We start from the raw sequence: 19265 nt of genomic DNA, 5'->3' as shown, positions 1-19265 counted from the left end.
ATGCTAGCATGAGAGGCTACATCTAATTTAGGTATGCATATTTATATAAAACTTTGTAAAAATCGTAAATTAATAAAAAGTTAATAATAAAATATTTTAAATATATTTTAAGCACTACATTTAAGCAAATTAAAATGGAAGAAGAAGATGGTAAAAAAACTCACAAGGAAGACATGTATAAGGCACAGTACAGAACAGTTCTACGTTACATTCAACTTTTTGCCCTACTGCTCTTTATAAATGGTACAATTTTTTGAGTCCGCTGTTTGGATTTTTATTGTAAATTAAGATTACGTACAAAATTCGGATTAGCACAGAGAAGAGTGTAGGCGTTAATAAGGTTCGATTGTTAGTTGTGCTAAGCCTAGGCACTGTATTATTCGTATAACACTCTGGATAGATACTTCTTCTAATACTTACACATCGTTCGTGTGATTAAAGCCGTTTAAAGATACACCTTAGGCATAGAAATTGTGTCTAGGGAAAGTTATCACAGGTGTTCTCAATTGTATAACAGTTTGGTGTCAGTGTGTGCTTGTGTGCGTGTAGAGACATGGTGTGTGTTTGTGCATTTAGTGTACAGTGTAGCTAGTGAATTGCTCTTGCTCTGTGCTCGTTTCGGATTTAATTAATCAGATTCAATTGAGACGCCGCTAAAAAATATAATTTTTCATCAAATTGTTGACCAATCTAGTTTGTTCATTAACCAGTTATAGTTAGGGATTTAGTTTGAATTCCTTTATGTTTTTCCGATTGGAAATACTCACAAACAAGTAAACACAGCACAATGGTATTATTAAATAATAGATTCCATTAATTGTTAATTGTTTTTTTTAGAAATGGCATTGCATATTGGGTTATATAATTGGATAGAAAGGGGCTGGGTGCTAATATGGAACATAAAGCATAGAAAAATGTTTATGCATATATAAAATGAATACGCATATAAAATATGTATATATTAAACGAAGTACAACTACAAAAATCAATGAACAATATAAATAAATAGGTTGTTCTACTGTCGCATACTTGTTTTATTACTGTACTAGGACTGTTATTCAAAAAAATGGGTACAGGTCAATAAAAATGCAAACGAAATTCAACAACTGCAGTAGCCCAGCATACTTTTTGCAAAGCAAAATATTGCCTGACACTAAATCAATCGCTCACATCACCAATTAACAACATCCTGAAACGGTAGAACGGCGAAATTTGGTGGGCTAGTTCAGATATCTGTGTTGAGTAAGTGCAAGAAATTAAGTTTGAAGCCAATAGCAAGATTAATATTTCGGAATAGACTTAAGTACGGTCTCCTGTATTGTAATTTCGGCTAAGGTAAAAAGAGCGAGCGTTGGCAAAAAATTATCCTACAAGGGTACAACCAGTTACTCTACAATGATATGCACTGATCTGTGGCTCTATATACAGTACACATATGTCGTGTTGGGAGTTATCGTATTCACGCCAGTATACGCGGTATTGGGAAATTGACTTTCTTTTCACTAAGGATCGAAATTCGTAAATGGTCGGTTTGGTTGCCCAAGACATTTTGGGTTCGCTGCCATTTCAGATCTTTACTTTGTATGGGACGTATATGTAGCGTTGTCCTCCGATTTCGGAGAGGTTGGCGTCGAGTTCGTCGCGCTTGCTGATGTTGTATCTGTTGAATTGTTGGTGGTGTTGTTCTTGGTTGTTGATGTGCTTGTAGGTTTTATTGTAGTTGTTGTTGTTGAAGTAGTAGGAGGTGGAGGAGAAGGGCTTGTAATCATGGCTGACCCTAGTAAATTAGTTGCTCCCGTACTAAATTGCAAAATTCTACTGGGCCTTCGTCCAGTTGCAATGAGTCTGTAAAATAATCATCACAATAAAAGACACAGACGAGGCTCAACCACACAATATCCACATACACTGAATAGGGGCTTCTGGAGTATAATATTGAAATGTAAGCGATATTGATACTAAGCGACAAAGGGTGCAACTGAAGACAAGTAGTGGATAAGTTGGAGTGGTGAGTAAGCGGAAAGATTATTCGGAACCTGGGAAAATACTCTTGAAAACTTGTTGGAATAAAAAAAGAAGGATATGCCAGGCAGGACTCGACGTGTAGTCTATACGTCTAGATCACACAGCATTAGCGTACTTATAATAAAGGCCAATATCGGATCATAATTTATTTTAATGAAAATTACAGCTTTAGAATGAAACAAAGAAAATTTGTGCTACTTTAAAATAATTAAAAGGTTAAAAGCAGGAAAGTATGAAAGCGAATAAAATATAAAGCTAAGCTACTAAATACTTTTAAAATTGTAAGGTAAGCCAATAAGAAATCATAGTGTTTCAAGTATTTGTAAGCTTTTAATGAACAGGCGTTAAATGAAGAAAATATAGCTGAAATGGGTTTTAAGCTACCCGAACTGTGAGCATATAGAAATATGACCCAGTTTAAGAACAATATCACATATTACCATTTTAAGATTGGTAGCAAGATTTATTTAATTTTGAATTACTCTTACAAAATATTACTCCTTTTAATTTCTGGCTTTTTCATGAACGCCTAGGCTAGCTTTATCAAAGACCCATTTCAGTTTGATAGAAAACGCAAAGAACTTAATTACTTTTCCACAAAACAATAAAGATAGAAAATAATGTGTGCAGACTTTTGGTGTCTGACGAAGTAAACATGGAACTTACCCGCTTAGCTCAAGCATGGAGCCCCTGCGTACGTTTCGCCGGTGACTGGCCGTAATCGGAAATGGGCCGGAATGACCCTCCGGACCTAGCTGATGCGCTCCGGCGCCCAGAGAACTGGACGAAATCGACTGGGAGCGCTTGTCCAGCCGCGGATTGTGCATGGACGACGATGGAGTGTTGGGCGGCTGGCTGGACATGGGCACCATCATCGTGTCGGAGCCAGTGGCGGCAGAGTCCATGGCTCCTGTGCTGCCGATGCCAACGCTCCCTGCCTTCGAGCTGGAACTCTCACGTCGGAAGAGACCTATGACGGACTTTGGCTGTTTAGGCTTGTTTATACCACCTTTGTTGCGGGATCGTTGAACGCGTTTTCAGTAGTTTTTACAGAGAGTACGTGTGGTGTATCGTGTGAAACGTTGTGGGTGGTGGGTGTAGAGGTGGGCAACAGTTATCGGGGAAAACCAATCCGGGGAAAAGAGAGAAAGAAAAAGGAACATTTTAGGAAAGTTCCAACGAAATGAACATCAAATCAGTAAGGACACATAAAAATTGGGTGCAATTTCGCCATCGGGTATCACTTTCCATACTTATGTATACATTTAGACAAGTAAGAAGCCACATTGATATATACAAATTTGCTTGAGCTTACATAGAAAATAAACCACTTTACGGAACTTTGTAGAATTAATTATACATTTAAAGTTTCTTTATCTATTATATGTGATTAGGGGTATGTATTTCCCAAGTTTTAGGTATAAAATAAAGTCTAAGGTAACCAAAGAAATTAAAAATTGTGCAGAATCAACCAGCTCCCTTATTCCTGTAGTTTTGCCAATTCACAAAGAGTAATAAACTGAGGACATAATTATTCAATGTAGAAAGATGAATCTTAGAAGAGCCCTCTCAGAACTATTTAGAAGTTGTTGTGTGAATGTAAACAATTTTCCCACTTAGTTATTGTCGCAAAAAACCTTTGATTACCTAGGAATGTTGCACTGGGGGAATTGTAGGCCAAGTACTCCTTGTTGGAGGCCCAAGCGGGGAACTCGTTCTGCTGCACTGCATCCGTGCATTCGTCACCCTGCCGTTTCCAAGGCAACTGGGATTCCGTGGCGGTAGGCGTGGCCACACGCCTTTCTCCGTCGGATTCGCGGGACAGATTACGATCCTCCTCGGGAATGGGATGTTCGGCCACTAGATCACAAACACAAATTTCGAGAAAATGAATGTATAGAAATGTTTATATTTTGGGGAAAAATAAAACTATTGGCTTTGCTTTGCATGCAGCGTTCAGTTTTATTTGTTGTTTTGGTTTTCAGCTGTCGATTGCATGGTGGTTGGCCAATTCTGAGTATATTTTGAACATATTTAAAACTCAAGCGTAGTTGATGATACAAGGAATAGGTCAAAAGACAAACAAGGTGCATTTAACTGAAGATAAATCAGGCTTCACAGAACGAAATGAAAATCTTTACTTTTCCTTGGCGACAGATTGATTTTTATTATATATATACATATATATATATATTTATAGTATTATATATATTTAGTGCATTATATACAGTTGCGAAAAAAATAATAGCACCACCATACCTTTTTTTGTTATCGATCAAATAAATTAAGGTTAAGGTACCGATAGAACCAAATACTGATTTTTCGCATAATGCTAGGTATTTTTCCCATCCAAAAATGAAAAAAAAATTTGAATTGTTCATACCTTCATTTTTTATAATTTTTTTTGGGCGGCAAGGTCTAAAATGAGGCGAAAACAAAAATAGCACCACTATCGGTTTTTTCAAATAATCAATAATAATCGAAGGATTGCTTTGGTAAAAAGCATGTGGTTATGAAACTTGACACTTGTTCTATTATTTCGAAAACGATTTTTAAAAAATTTCCTTAAAAAAATCATTAAAATGGGACGTGGAAAGCACTGTACTGAAGAAAAACTTGACTTGATCAAAAAACTCATTTCTGAAGAAAAATCTTTTAGAAAAATTGGCCAAATCCTTAAATGCTCAAACAAAATTATAGGAAATGTAATCACCTACAACGAGAATCCCGAAAAACGTGGGAAAAAACAATCATTGGGCACCCATCTCTTCAAAAGGCTAGTGCCCGAGAGCAAGAAGGATCCATTTAAAGCTCCTACCGAACTGAAAAAGGATCTCAACATATCCGCAACAGTGCAAACAGTTCACACATGTCTAAGGGAACATGGTTTAAAAGGCTGTAGTCCAAGGAAAGGTCCTTTTTTAATGGAGACACATACCCAAACGCATTAAGTTCGTCAAGGAACATTTAAATTGGCCATGCGAAAGATGGACGAACTTTTTATTGTCAGATGAGAGCAAGGTGGTTTTTTTTGGTGGCAATGGATCTTGATCGAATGTAAGGCGCCCTAGGAACACCGAATATAAGCCAAACGACACAGTAGAAGCAATTAAACACGGCGGATCCAGTGTAATGGTATGGGCATGTTTTTCTTACTATGGAGTTGGACCAATACATTGGATAAAAACCATAATGGATCAGCATGTGTATGTGGATATTTTGGAGACGGTGATGCTATCCTTTGCTGAATATGATATGCCGCTAAAATGGGTCTTCCAACAAGACAATGACCCCAAGCATACCAGCAGGAAAGCCAAGGAATGGTTCCAAAATAAATCAGTTCATGTTCTGGAGTGGCCTGCGCAGTCGCCAGACCTCAATTCCATCGAAAACCTTTGGTCGGATATTAAAAAGGCAGTTGCAGCTTTTAAGCCAACTAATAACGAAAGCCTATGGACCGTGATTAAGGAGTCCTGGAGCAATATAACCCCAAAACGGTGCCAGGACCTGGTTGACTCCATGCCAAAGCGTTGCGCAGCTGTTATTGCTAATAAAGGATACACTACCAAATACTAAATTAATGGGATCGGCGTAGTTTTAATATACAATCACTTGTTATTAATGAATTTGTTACTGTTAAGTTTATATTTTATGTTTAAAGCATTTTTTATGAAGTGGTGCTATTATTTTTTTCGCCCTTTTTTGTCATTTTTCATAAAGTTCCTTAAATAAGTTAAGAATTCATAGAACAATTGTGATTTTTTTTTATTTTCTAAAAAGTGAATTGTTTAACCTTTCTAAAAAGGTATTTCAGATCCTTTTAAACCCAAAATTGTAGATAGGAGACTTATTCAAAGTTTTACTGGGCAAGTGGTGCTATTTTTTTTTTCGCAGCTGTATATATATGGTATTGTATATATATTGTATTATATATATATTGTGTTATATATATATTACATTACATGTATAATGGGTCTACCCAGACAGGCCCATTTAAGCTATGTTAAATTTGTTGATATTGTGCGCCTTTAGAACCGCATATTTCAGCATAGGTTGAATGCTCCGAGGACAATTTCATGAAAAACGTCCACCAGTCATTACACATTATAAATTTGTTTTTGAAGGGTAAAAAAAAATTAAAAATATAAAACAAAAATTTGGTCATGCACAAAAATGCCATGCTCTTTTACGACGCTTCTTCTTTTTCAGAAATTTGTAATAACTAAATTGTTACTTGATGTGACTTTTCAAGTTGTTTTAGGTAAGTCAATGGAGGTAAATGCAGGCTATTTCGAGCTTTGGCAATAACAACCTTCAACTGAAGTCAAGGACTAGAATTTTCTACCAATCAATGGCAATTGCCGTCTACAAGTAAGTTTACGTTAACGACGCACAAATAAAGTGTAATGATTACTAATTGTATGGGCAGCTACGTTAGGCATCACTAAACACGGCTAACAAGTTGGGAATGGAAATAAAGGCATTAGAATTCATCGCGTTGAGAAAATATAATAATAAATGATTAACTGATATAGAATAGGTAACAGAAATATCGACCAAGTTGCGCATTGCTGAGTAAGTTAGATTGAACCAAGTTAAAGACACTCTTTAAACAAGGTAATGGCTTCATATGATTTCTAAGAATACGTAATACTGTAAAATGTATGGGTGTATAGGTGAGATAGTCGATGATTTTTAATTTCGTTGGACTCTGGGTATGTTACATTTAAGTTTCGTTTCAAAGTAATGCTAAGGCGACAGTCTTGGCTTTCGCTAGGCCAAGCCCAAAAAAACTTTTTTTGATTTGACTTATAAAAGTAGTAAGCGGCCAAAGTTAAATATTTTCGTATGATAGTAATAAAAAAACGAATGCGTTTTAAAGCCTTGTATTTAACATCGGAAAATAAAGTTGAAGATATTAATATATTTCCAAATTAGTTTTGAAAGCTTCAGTTCGAATATGACTATGAATCTTAGAACGCAAATGATCGAAAAGTGAGCTATGTATATATAGCATTCAAAACGATTGTTGCAGATGTCGTTGCTGTTTTGATCTAATTGTGGGTGGAATGGTTGCTCTGAATATGATGTCTTTACCAATGCTCTGGTATGAACGATCCCGCCGCCACGGCAATATCAATTCGGCGGCCGTGGGCCCAATGGCCTGTTCCGGGGACTCTAGATCTGTGTCCGGATTGTCGTCGGCCCTGGGCGCATAGTGCTGGACGACGATACGGGCCTTGGAGGCATCGAAACCCGGCAGGTTTTGTATGTGGGCTATCAGGGAATTGTTATTGGCACGGTCCGAGTCAGCTAATCGTAATTTTTTGTAATCATTTTATATATGTGTATATTTTTTTGAGCCCAGCAACATTTTTTCGATTTGTGTTTTGGTTTTTTTGAAGTGATTGGTTTTCGAAATAATTGGAAAGGCATAAAACAAGAAATATATGTAGAAAGTTCGTTGTTATAGCTTTTATTAGGTTCTTCTTAGGGGGTAGGATAAAAACAAATGGAAAAATACAGTACAAATGAAATCAATGAACAGAAAGTGAACAGGACAAAGAACGCTTTCCCCAGAAAAATATTCTTTGGTCTTAAATCTGTGTTATTCAATTAGTTTGAAAATACCTTTTACAGAAACCGTGTTTCGCTACTCAACTAGTCGACTTATGTACAAATACTTCTTTCTTTACAGGCAAAAAAAGATTCGATTATTTAAATGATGGCATTTTTGTGTGATCAAAACAAACAAGGTGGGCAGCAAACAGAGTATATGGAAAATATCAAATATTGCCATATGACAGCTAACAATGTAGAGAAAATTGGCTCACACAGAGCAGTTGAAACAAGGATATGTGTAGAGAGAAGAGGGCAGATAACACCTAGGGCTGCCTATGCTCTATGTAGACAACCTCTTTACTCTTTACAAATGTTAGTTTTTAGAAGAAAATAAAAGGTTTTACAAATAGGAATGGCTTACGGGCGTAATGAGAACACTTACGTGATGATTTGGCGGTGAACGTCAGGCCATCATCCCAATCGTCGCTCGGGCCAACAACATTGATCTCGTTGGGATTCTGTTGGCACTCTTCTGCTGTTTCATTAAGCACATTGTTAATATAGTCTTTGTATGGTTTGGGATGAGTAAACAAATAATTAGGCAAGTCAGGACAATTATGTGTGTGTATTGCGGGTTGGGTGGGTTATTAATTTCGATTAGTGCACAAATTTCGTGTTTGGTTTATGGCCAAATGTGTGTGTGGTTTTTCGGCATCAGTTGGAAGGAAGCGATATGCAGGGGAGAAAGAGAAGGATTCGGATGAAATTAAATTAGTTACCAAAATAATACAAATTTTTACAATGTTTTTCCCTTTGAAATTCATTTTGGTAATAAGCTAAAAGCATCTGTAAAAAGTATTCATTTTTTTAACACTAAAATAAAATTTGCAAGCATGAAGCGATAAAATAACGTGGTTTTGCCAAAATCCACCTATCAAACTCCATCATACAGAACATATATAATTTTTGAAAAATTATAACTGGGATTTAGTAGAGTGCTTTTCAAGAAAACTAAAAGTATCGTGAATTAGGTTAGTATGACGCATGAAACTGTAATGAAAACTTAAAATTTACTACACTTTTCACTACGAACTAAGAATAGCACGAAAATAACGCAGTCTGGTCATTGTACAATGAATAACATAAAGAAAATAATATGAACTTTATAGAATTTAACTCTACGAACTGATTGGAGATTTTTTTGACTGAAACAATATGCTTTTCGATTGGATAAAAATTTGTTGCTGATTTTAGCGTCATTTACCTATTTCTAATTTACGATATTTGTTAAGTGAATTGTGAGTATGTCTTTTTCTGTACGATTTTTTTCGTGAATGGTTTGAACTCGATTCCGTACCATTGGTCAGCTGCTTAGTGGTGCCGTTTTGTTGAAAGTCATGGAAAGAGACGTGATTCTGCTTAACGTTCTCCTTGGCCTCCTGTGGATAGTGCCGATATCCATTAAAAAAGAATTCTTCGAGTACAAAATAAATGGAGTCGCTTACCTTGTTGCTGGCACCACGTTTGCTGCGTTTGTGATGTTTTCGATCATTAAACATGCGCCTGAAGTTCATTTGCATCTTGTAATTGACCTGCAAGAGAGCAACAATTTGGTTAGCCTTTGTTCAATTCTTACAAATGGGCAGAAGCAAGTTGCTGGTGTTTTGGGTGGACAGGTACTTACCTGGGTGGACAAGTCTCTGTCATCTACTGCGTGTCGGCTATAACTAAGACGACGGTGCTGTAAAAACATCCGACAAAGCAAATTAATATCGAAATCATAAAATGGCAGCACAATGATCTAAGTAGAGAGAGGTGGCCTTGCAGGTTACTTGGGTTGCCGTATAAGGCAGTTACATTTTAATAAATTTAATATATGTTACGATAATTTGATTTTAACTAACGTGAACATGAACTGAGTAAGTAACGGCTTTCAATAAACATTTGTACATCTTACGAGTAGAGATTAATATTTATTATATGCTAAGCCAAAATTATATTCCTCTCCAGTGCTTAGGATTTACGATACATAGTGGTGAACACAGCGAAAGCTGTCAGACAAATATGTGAGTAATTTATGTAGCTTGGACATTGATATTAAAAAATTTAAAAGAAATCAAGGAAACAAGGTATTTTAAGAATAAATTCAATATTATAAACAAATGTGACTTATTATAGTTTTTTTAATAACAATACATAAAGGTAAGATATCTTGCGACGCAATGAATTTAAAAAATTGTGAAACAATTGTTGTGTTATTATTAATACACATTCACATTCTGCATTGACACAAATTTTAGTAAAGTTAATAATTAAAAATTCGAATAATTAGATCAAAATAATATTAAGCAAGACCTTCAATATGTTTGATAGTAGTTATATATAAAATGTTGACCAGTTCATATTTAACACTAGTAACTAATTGGTTAACGTTCCTTATATTTTGTACATTATAACAAGTATAGAATTCGAAAAAACCTGCAAGAATCCTATTTTAAATCGTATTTTATTTTTATATTTTTTTAAAGTAAATTTCAAATCCGATTTTATTCTTATATTTTTGTTAAGTAAATTAGTATTCCTAAGAACGTGAAAGTTTTTAATTACAAATTATTTATCAGTATGAAATATTAATATTAATATTTAATATTTCAAAAAATATTTTAAACGCTGTAGCTCATAACTACTTTTAATGAAAGTTGCAGAGTATTTGATATCTTCTAGTTTCATTAGCTTAGGATAATTTAATATATAATAACACCAATACAGACACACAACGTGTAACATTTAACAAACAAGTTTTATTAGTTAATTCGAAAGGAGTTTATGAAAATTAACCAGGAAACAAACCAAATGAATTTAAACACAAAACCATTAACCAATTTATTCGTACCATTTGTATTGAGGCCTTTATCGCAATATTGAAATTTTTATTTTTGATTTGATAAGCACACGAAAGTTTGAAGCAGTTTTGATTTATTTAAACACGTTGTCGAGTAGTTGATGTTGAGTATTGAAACAACAGGAAAGAAATTAAATAATCGATTAATCACAAGTATATCTATATAGAAATATTTCTATATAATTATCATCTATGTGTATAGGCAGACAAAAAAATATTTATATTCAGAGCTATAAGCGAAAATTGTGGAAAACTAAATGCCCATAGTACATAACAAAAAAGAAATATCGAATGTGACTACTATAGAGCGAAGAGGTGAAGACATTAATTGTCAGATATAGAGTATCAACTTAAGGAAATAACTTTTGTCTGTGATTATCTTAGGGGGCTTTAAGGAAGAACTGGTTGCTTTAGATTATCCAACCAAAAGTTTATTGTTACAAAACGTGAATTGCAAATGACGTGTGCAAAAATTCGTCCGATACATACCCTTCTATAAGGCTTCAGTTCTTCGGCCAAAAGATGATGTATCCTGGCATCGGTCAGATCCTTCTTAGATGGATTATAATCCAGCTCAGCCATGTCCAGATTACGTGAGCAAGTATTGTCTAGATTTGTTAGACTGGGACTGAAGAATGGTTTACACAAGTATCAGTATAGGATAATCGAAGAGCAAAGAGAAAGGTTTTATTTTACATATTACGAGTAGATTATATTTTAGATTTAAGTAAAAACTAAAGAAGTGGTTAAACGAATTTTAGAGATACGGAGACATAGAAATACACTTAATGATTTACAAAGAGTCGTTTCACAAAAGTTCATTATACTACGATTTTAGATAGAAACGACAAAGTACTTTTTGATTTTGAGCTTCGATGAAACACTTGTGCGACGCCTCTGCTTGCATTGTGTTCAATTTGTTAGGTGCCAATTTTCTTAAACAAATAATTTGTGCAATTCATGCTTAAGTCAGGGTATATAAACTACATAAATTTTGAATTTATTCGTACTCATGCAATATACGATCGTTTTGGTGTGAGTACAGGCAAGATATCATTCAATCCAAAATTCGTTTACCAGGTGGTGTATATTGTTGGCGGTGCCCACCTTCCGCCAATATAGTTATTGGTATAATTCCGGAAAAGGGCGCTCATAGACTCGGTTCCCGTCATCTGGCCAATAGTGGATGGATTTCGCCTCATGACTTCCATGGCATCGCGCATTGTCAGTTTGGAGTACGTCTCGATGATCTTCGGCTCAGCTCCCTACGTTAAAGTGGAAAGCAACAAAAATAAATCGGTACAAACTCGACTTGACTTTTATTAATATTCGCTTTACTAAATCGTATCATTCATATTTCTAAAAGGGTTCATTTTGGAAGATATACTTGAATTACGACGATGCCTTCGGCTCTGTTCATTTTCATTTGATGCACTCGCCCCTTTATTCTTGTTCAACGCTCGTTCATAGCTTTGCATGGGAATGTGGTCCAATAAATGCAATTCATTAATTTCCTAATGGCAGTTCAGGTATAGATTTAGAGATCTCATGTTCTAAAAGTTTTGACCGTTCTAAACGCATATATCAACTCAGATGTAAAAATACCTTAAGATCTCTGATCAGCAGCGGACGAATGAAGCGATTGTCGAAACGCTTGAACTTATCACGCACATTGTAGTTGCCCGTTTTGCCCACTATATCCTCAATTCCAGCCATCAAGTGATCCATGAACTGTAAGAAATCAAAATTAAGTAAACGAATCGTTGTGCTCTAAGGCTGTGTAGATTACTGACCCTTTCATGAATGCGCTCATTCATGGTTGGCTTGCGTTTATTAGCGCGCTTCACATTAAGGATTTTCACCAGTGGCTTAATAGTGATTCCTTGCAGGAAGACAGTAAAGTAAATCACAGCTATCGTCGTGGTAACAAACATGTTCTTCTGCTTGACCACATTCTCGTCCACTAACAGTACTAGGGCAAAGGCCACTGCACCACGCAATCCTCCGTAGGACATTACAAACTGGTCCACCCGTGACAATTTGTGCAGACGGAAGCGATTGGCAAGGGCCGATAGCAAAATGACACCTAAACCAAAAATAAATAGAATTAAAAATAAACATCGTTTTTGTGCTTTATAAAATACGTACCAATTACACGAAAAACTGAACAGAAGGCAATGGTCAATACTACAAACCACGTATTCCATACGTGCATGTTGTTCACAGTGGCCACGCCTAGGAACATAAATATAATGGTCTCCGCCGAACTGGATAACATCTTTAAGGCATATTTAACAGTCGTATGCGACTTTTGTGAAATATTCGATTCCACATAGTTTTTCATTGTGATACCACAGAAAGTGATGCTGTGGAATAAGTTGTATTACTAAATGGTAAAAGTTTGGAATATATTTAGAAAACTCACGCTAAAATGCCGCTCATGTGGAATATTTCCGCATTAAGATACGCCAAGTACGCCATCACAAATATGAAAATGGGTTCTATGACACGCACGTGATCGGTGAATCGGGTTACTAAGCCAGTGAGAAAGCCCCAGATGATGCCTAATATTGTAGAACAAGATCAAATAAAGTGCTTCTTGCTTTTAATCGGTAAATTTTATTTTATTGTCAAATATTGAAATGTTCTATCACCAACTAAAAATATATATTGGCTGGGCAAAGTGTAATTAATTTAGCAAATCCAAGTCAAAATCGTGCACTCACCTATGGCAGTGCCACCCAGTGCAACCACAAAAAAGGAACCCACGCCGCTGGCGATGTCCTGGGCGATGATTTTGTCTAAGCCTATCTCATTGTAGGACTCCATCATGTGGTACATCACAACCTGGTGGGCAGAAGGAAGACTCACTTAACCATGTAAACTTGTTGACTTAATTGCTACCATTACCAGCCCACATTCGCAATCAATAAACCCATCTTACCGTGACAGCATCGTTCAGCAAGGACTCGCCAAAGACGACAATATACAGGATCTCATTCACATGTATCTCCTCGAATACGGCCAAAACGGCCACCGGATCCACGGCGGATATCAGTGAGGCAAATAGAAACACGTCCATTAGACCCGGAGTCTCGCTTTCCCCGTAAATTCCCATCTTTCCGCAGGCGTACAACGAGCCACCTTCAAGGGAGAAAAATAGTAGAGGGTATTATAAATAAAATCAGAAAGTGCAGGGGGTATGCCATCCATTTCCAGCCATCAATTTGCCGAAGCCCTCTCAGTCTCAACTTAATTAGATACTAGCCAATCGATGGCATTGGCATTGCATTGTTGTCTTCGAAATGCATCTCCAAGTCACTTAAGTCAATTGATAAGCGTGTTTTTCCAAGAATAATTGAATTTGCAAAGACGCAAATTGAATGTTTGCAATAATATTGCTTCAATAAGCACCATTTGTGGCGCCAGTAAATGATGTAAGCTGGAAAAGCTTACAACGAATTTATTAGTCGTCAATTAGTTGCTAACAAACTATTCCAAAATGTAAATGTATCTGAGTCAGAAATTATTTTTTTAGAGATACTCTTAAGTAAACAGAAAAGTTAATAAATAAATGGATCTTTAATTGACAATTGAAGCGAAATTTGGTCTTTTCCAAATGAATCGCGCTGTGCGCTCATTGATATGTAATGCATTTTGTTAAGCATAAGTAATTGGCAAGTCTGGTTGTTTTTGGGGTAACTATAGCAACTCGAGCGTGTTTCCCGTGGTCCGTTTGCGGTTTGGTTAGTCATCTAACTGACGCTGACCACCCCTGTCCACCCACCCGACGTTGTTCCCTCTTTCTCTTTGTTATTACAGCATTAGCATCCACATCGCATGTTTCACTATAGTCTGTGTAAATCTGGTGAAAGCGGGAATCTAAATAGGGCCGCCGGCCTATTCCCCCTCGTATGTAGCCTATACGCCCACTTAGACAATGACTTTGTTTTCCAGGGGCTACCAATAGGCGGACGCTCTAAAATGTATATTTCGGATGATTCAGCTTCTGTTTACTCGTCGGTATCAGGTGTCTAATTGCTGGCGTTGCCGACACCTTTGTAATTGTCAACCATTTTACAAGTGCTGTTCACAGTTCACAATTCATTATTGTTAGATTGGGGGTACTTCAATTGTTATTAAATATTGTGATTATATTTGTCAGTAGTTTGCTACATTTCAGGAAGTACAAATAACAGATGTGAACTTTTCCTAAACTTTAGAGAAGAATTTCTTGAGCTGAGAGAAACTACATTTTTACAGAGAATTCTACCAGTTTTGCTATAAAAACAAGGAAAAAACGCCATAGTCGACTTCCTCGAAAATCAGATACCCATTACACAGCTATGGTCAGTGAGAATGAGAAACTTCAACAATCTTTTTGGCATATCGATAGGAATTGGCAAAAAAAAACAGTAAATCAAAATAAATTCGAAGGTGACGCATATCAATAGAAATTTAAAAGACAAATAACAAAATGAAAACATATCAACACATTTTTTAAAACTGTAGGCGTGGCCATATTGGGCAGTTTAATGCCGTTAAAGTGGACGTGGCATCTACAAGCTGGGTCTCATTTTTCTAGCTTCAACAGTTTATTAGGACGGACAGACGGACATGGAGAAATCGACTCGGCTTTTGATCTTGATCAAGAATTAAGACACTTTTAAACGAATCTAGTACACCCTTTTACTCTATAAGAACCGGGTATAATTATAAAATATTATCAATAAATATCTTCCTTATTAAATAGGCCAATCTCTTATTGGAAATTCTTGTTATAATCCTATAGAGACTATATAAAACCCTTGTGGCCATTAATAAATTAAGTTGAGTGTACTCATGTGCTGCCCCCTAACAATGCAAGCAAATGAAATGACCTCCCACAATCGACAGTTGAAACGACATCTTCGTTGGCCATTCTTCAGTTGATTGACTTAGATGAATGGTATAACCAATCGGCCACCTCTGTTTACTTAGTCATCAAATAAACGACAGGACAACTCGCCCGGGGCTAGCACCGAATCCATCTCGGGTTACCGCACTCACCGATGGTGGCTATGTTAAAGATGGTTCCGACCACCGCCATCAGCAGGATGGTGCCCAGGTTGTCGAAGAACAATCTATTGGGCATAAAGTAGCCTGCGTCCAGGATAATCGGTGGCAGCATGTAGAAGAAGAAGGTATTGGGAGTCAGCGGGGAGACGGCAACATCGGTGCAGAAATAGAGCACCACGCCAATTACCACGCCCACGACAATTAGGAGGCACGATTCCGGAAATATTAGATGCAGCTTGGGCGTCATATGGAAACCTGGAATAAATTGTAAGATATACATATAAGTTAAGGTAAATATACTAGGTAAACACGAAAATTTCTACAACGCAATGGTTGAAATGGAGTGGGTGGTGAAACTGAAAATAAACATATTTCATTAATTTACTATATTCGCTTGGCATGCAAATTACAATTTAAACTTTCCATAAAAGTACTGATAAAGTTGCATTCTTTTTTTAGGGTCTCTTGTAAGTTATACCCTTTAAAAGCTTTTTAGACAGCTTCGACCTCTTATCAAACGTGTTGGGTTCAAGGGTAAAGGTATACTTAAGCTTAGTAAACCAATCAAGGCTATTGATCCTGATTAGAAATATTTGTACTTTATATGGTCGGCAACGCTTCCTGTTACATTCTTTTCATCGAATCTAGTATACCCTTTTACTTTACGAGTAACGGGTATAAATAACACAACAAATTACAAAATTGTGGGCGTGACAGTTGTAAGCAATTTTTGGGCGTAGGAAGTGGCGCACAAAAAAATGTTTTTGGTATACCGTAAAAATTGGAACAGACAAATAAAAAAACTACAATAAAATACTTTTGGAATCTAGTATACCCTTTTACTCTACGAGCAATATAAAATTATTAAACATCTGTCAAGGAATTAAAGGTTACCATACTTTAAGAATGTTTCGAAGAAGTTCTATCTTATGGGGGAGCTCATTTCCTTGATAAGTGCCCAGCCTCTCATCTTACTATCGACCTTCCCACTGGTTTGCTCTAGCCAACTGACATTTGCAGTCTATTTTCGACTACATTTTTGTATGGCCCTTATCCAATTGCACCGAATAAATCCGAGCGTTCGTCCACTCAAAAATATAAATGAAATAGGAAACAAGGACCCGAAAAAACATGGCAAGCGCCCTTGATGGAGGAAAATGGATTTTCTCTCGCCTGCAGTCAAGGTTATGGACAGGGCCACCGATAAACTTGTCTGGGGCAGTGTTAAATTGCCGACACTGGGGCCAGTAATAAATAAACCAAAACTGAAAGCCTTGGTAATGAAGTCTCGAGAGGCCTGAAAGCGGTCGAGAATCAAGGTAAATGATTAATACATAGCCTTTGGACCCAATTGTTGCTCGGGGCAGGGTCAAGGTCCCGATTCTTGCTGCTTGTTGCACACATCCACTGAGCGGTTATGTAATGTCCTTCTGCCACGAATCGCACCCATCGGCTCACGTGGTTACGTCGCCGACTTGACGCAAATCTGCATGATGGCGTCGTCGTAGGAATTACATAAACCATATTGATTTTGCATGACAACAGCCAAAGGAAAAAAAGTCACCCACGCCCAGGAGCAGGCTCCGTGTCTTTCCTTTCACAGGAAATGGACTCGTGGCTTGCCTGGCAAAACCAAATTTTCCGCTGATTATGTACTGTAAAGCCGGCTCCTTCGCTAATAAGCCGCTTTAAGTGTTTCGAATAATGAAATGCTCAGCTGTAGAGTATTCACTTTTGAAGGCGAATAGTTTACTTACCGATTTTAGCTATACTAGCCGACAGGATCCAGATTCCGATGATGAACGGCGTCTTTACCCGAGCAAAGTCCACACTGGAGAGGGGATACCGCTCCATTTTGTGGCTCTCGCCGGCATCCTGGTCACCGGATTTCAATGGCTCGGCACGTGGCAACCTCACCGATGGCGTTGGATCCAGGCCCACATCTACCGCATCCCCGGGCGTCGACTGGCGCAGCTGGTTTTGGGCAGGAAGGAAGAGAGAAATATTTCGGATATTAGGGGTGTTTCTAATTGGCAAACACGGAGCGGAAAATTGATAAATGCGCGATGCAACTAATAAATTTCCAACACCTACAAAGGAAAACATAAAATGTTTACATGGCTGTATAAACTGCGGAATACAATATCCAGATCAGTTGGGTTGGGAATATATCAGGCGTTCCGTTAACCTTTTGGTAACACGCCATTCAAAACTAAAATGATTATTATTAGTGACGACAAATCCTATTCAAATTCTGTTGAAATTTGATCTAGGTCAGTAAGCTAACTGCCAGAATTTTTGACATATCAATATCAATTGCGAATTGGAGTTAATAAATTTTGGCGAGTTAGTAAACCAAGAAAACAATATAGCCCTTTTTTCACTCAGACTTAAAACTGAGGACAAACCATTGCTTGGTATCAATGGTATCTAGTTATAAAAGCTTCTTGTGTCTGTAAAAAAAAGTTCTGGTGGCTATATAAATAAATCTTTTATTAGAATTAAAAAAGGAAATCATGTGATTGCTTCTTAGATAACTCACTTCAGGGGTTGTCTGATATATACTTCTACAGCTCATAAATAAAACAAAAATTGAAAATGTGTTATATCAGATACAACATCAATTTTCCAAATAAAGTGTGCAATTAAGAATATAGTTTACGACATTTGAGGGACTGTAAATTTAGATTCACACGACAATTAGTTATTCACTTCCTAAACTTCGGTTAATCAAATTATATTTTTAGCAATAGTTATAAATTATGATTATATTTGCAGTGGAATTTGATTTTGGCGTACTCACATTTAGCTGGGTGACCGGATTTAGAATATCTTGGCTGACCTTTCCCGGAGCTACTCCCACAGCAATCGTGTTGGGCCGGGCCTGGGCAATTCCAAGGATCAGGACTAGGGCGCAAATAAGCAGCATCCTCTTGCTGAACATATCCCTCCAGTTGGAGGATGTGCAGAATGTGTTGCGTTTTGCGGGCGCTGTCTGTGGCTCTATTCTCGTTTTGTTTTTATCTTTTGATGGTGGTGGTGGTACTGTATCTGTATCTGTTATTGCAGAAACTATAGTTTTGAAGAGGGATTCCGACCTGGAGGATTTGATCCTCCAGCAGGCTCTTCGGGCCAAATTCATTTGCTGTTGCAGCGCCGGAGTGGCACTGTCGTAATCCTGCTCCGTGCGGATGCTCATTATGATGCTATATTCACTTTTTTGATCCTGGCATACTACATGCTACTTAGCCAGGTTCCTTTTTCAGCTGTAATGTTTCTTTACCTGCAAGGAGAAGAAAGAGTAAATCAATTTCAATAAGTTTATCTTGCCTTCCTTTTTATTACTATCACTCTTCAAGTCGACCGACCTGCCACAATAACCAATTGAAACTGGTTAAAACCCACGAATTTCACTGGCCATGAAGCCTTATGGCCAAAATCCATATATACTCCATTAAATCACGCATTTATATTTATCTATAAAGCACCCGTCGGTTTTGTTAACTCTCTTTGATTTGTTGGCTCCTTCTTTTTGGAACAGCTGCAAATAAAAATGTGCTAAAATCTAATCGCGTATTAAATTTTCTGTGTGGCACGTGATTTTCTATCAATAAAGAAACAGGTGGGCGTGGACTTGATTAATAAACACTTTAAGTCATTCACAGTGAGCGAAATTTAAGTAATGATTGTGAAAAGAAGTGTCTAATGTGAGAATATG

At 37.0% G+C, this 19265-nt stretch overlaps 1 protein-coding gene across 31 annotated transcripts in view; it reads right to left on the bottom strand.

The window, feature by feature from the left end:
* The window catches only part of LOC120457750 (sodium/hydrogen exchanger 3), a 29120-nt gene that overhangs the window by 1444 nt on the left and 8411 nt on the right, over positions 1-19265 (bottom strand). For 3 of the 31 annotated variants that reach the window (XM_044006775.1, XM_044006773.1, XM_044006774.1), the window contains 19 exons: positions 18351-18830; positions 17305-17521; positions 15539-15802; positions 13434-13633; positions 13216-13336; positions 12915-13053; positions 12638-12855; positions 12283-12575; positions 12095-12220; positions 11567-11754; positions 10979-11117; positions 10481-10495; positions 9272-9328; positions 9093-9179; positions 8945-9026; positions 8030-8152; positions 7123-7338; positions 3673-3885; positions 2692-3034 (listed from right to left, as the gene is read on the bottom strand). In XM_044006775.1, coding sequence (XP_043862710.1) covers positions 2692-3034; positions 3673-3885; positions 7123-7338; positions 8030-8152; positions 8945-9026; positions 9093-9179; positions 9272-9328; positions 10481-10495; positions 10979-11117; positions 11567-11754; positions 12095-12220; positions 12283-12575; positions 12638-12855; positions 12915-13053; positions 13216-13336; positions 13434-13633; positions 15539-15802; positions 17305-17521; positions 18351-18746 — 3437 coding nt within the window. In that variant the 5' untranslated portion in view covers positions 18747-18830. Of the gene's footprint in view, positions 1-87; positions 654-1006; positions 1846-2691; positions 3035-3672; positions 3886-7122; positions 7339-8029; positions 8153-8944; positions 9027-9092; positions 9180-9271; positions 9329-10480; positions 10496-10978; positions 11118-11566; positions 11755-11811; positions 12004-12094; positions 12221-12282; positions 12576-12637; positions 12856-12914; positions 13054-13215; positions 13337-13433; positions 13634-15538; positions 15803-17304; positions 17522-18350; positions 18831-19265 lie in introns of those variants that run through there. The other 28 variants (XR_006356539.1, XM_044006799.1, XM_044006790.1 and 25 more) reach the window with 28 other exon arrangements.

The sequence above is a fragment of the Drosophila santomea genome, unplaced genomic scaffold (genome assembly GCF_016746245.2).
Source record: "Drosophila santomea strain STO CAGO 1482 unplaced genomic scaffold, Prin_Dsan_1.1 Segkk79_quiver_pilon_misjoin1_scaf, whole genome shotgun sequence".
NCBI classification, from domain to species: Eukaryota; Metazoa; Arthropoda; class Insecta; order Diptera; family Drosophilidae; genus Drosophila; species Drosophila santomea.
This window is presented reverse-complemented; position numbering and strand designations above follow the sequence as displayed.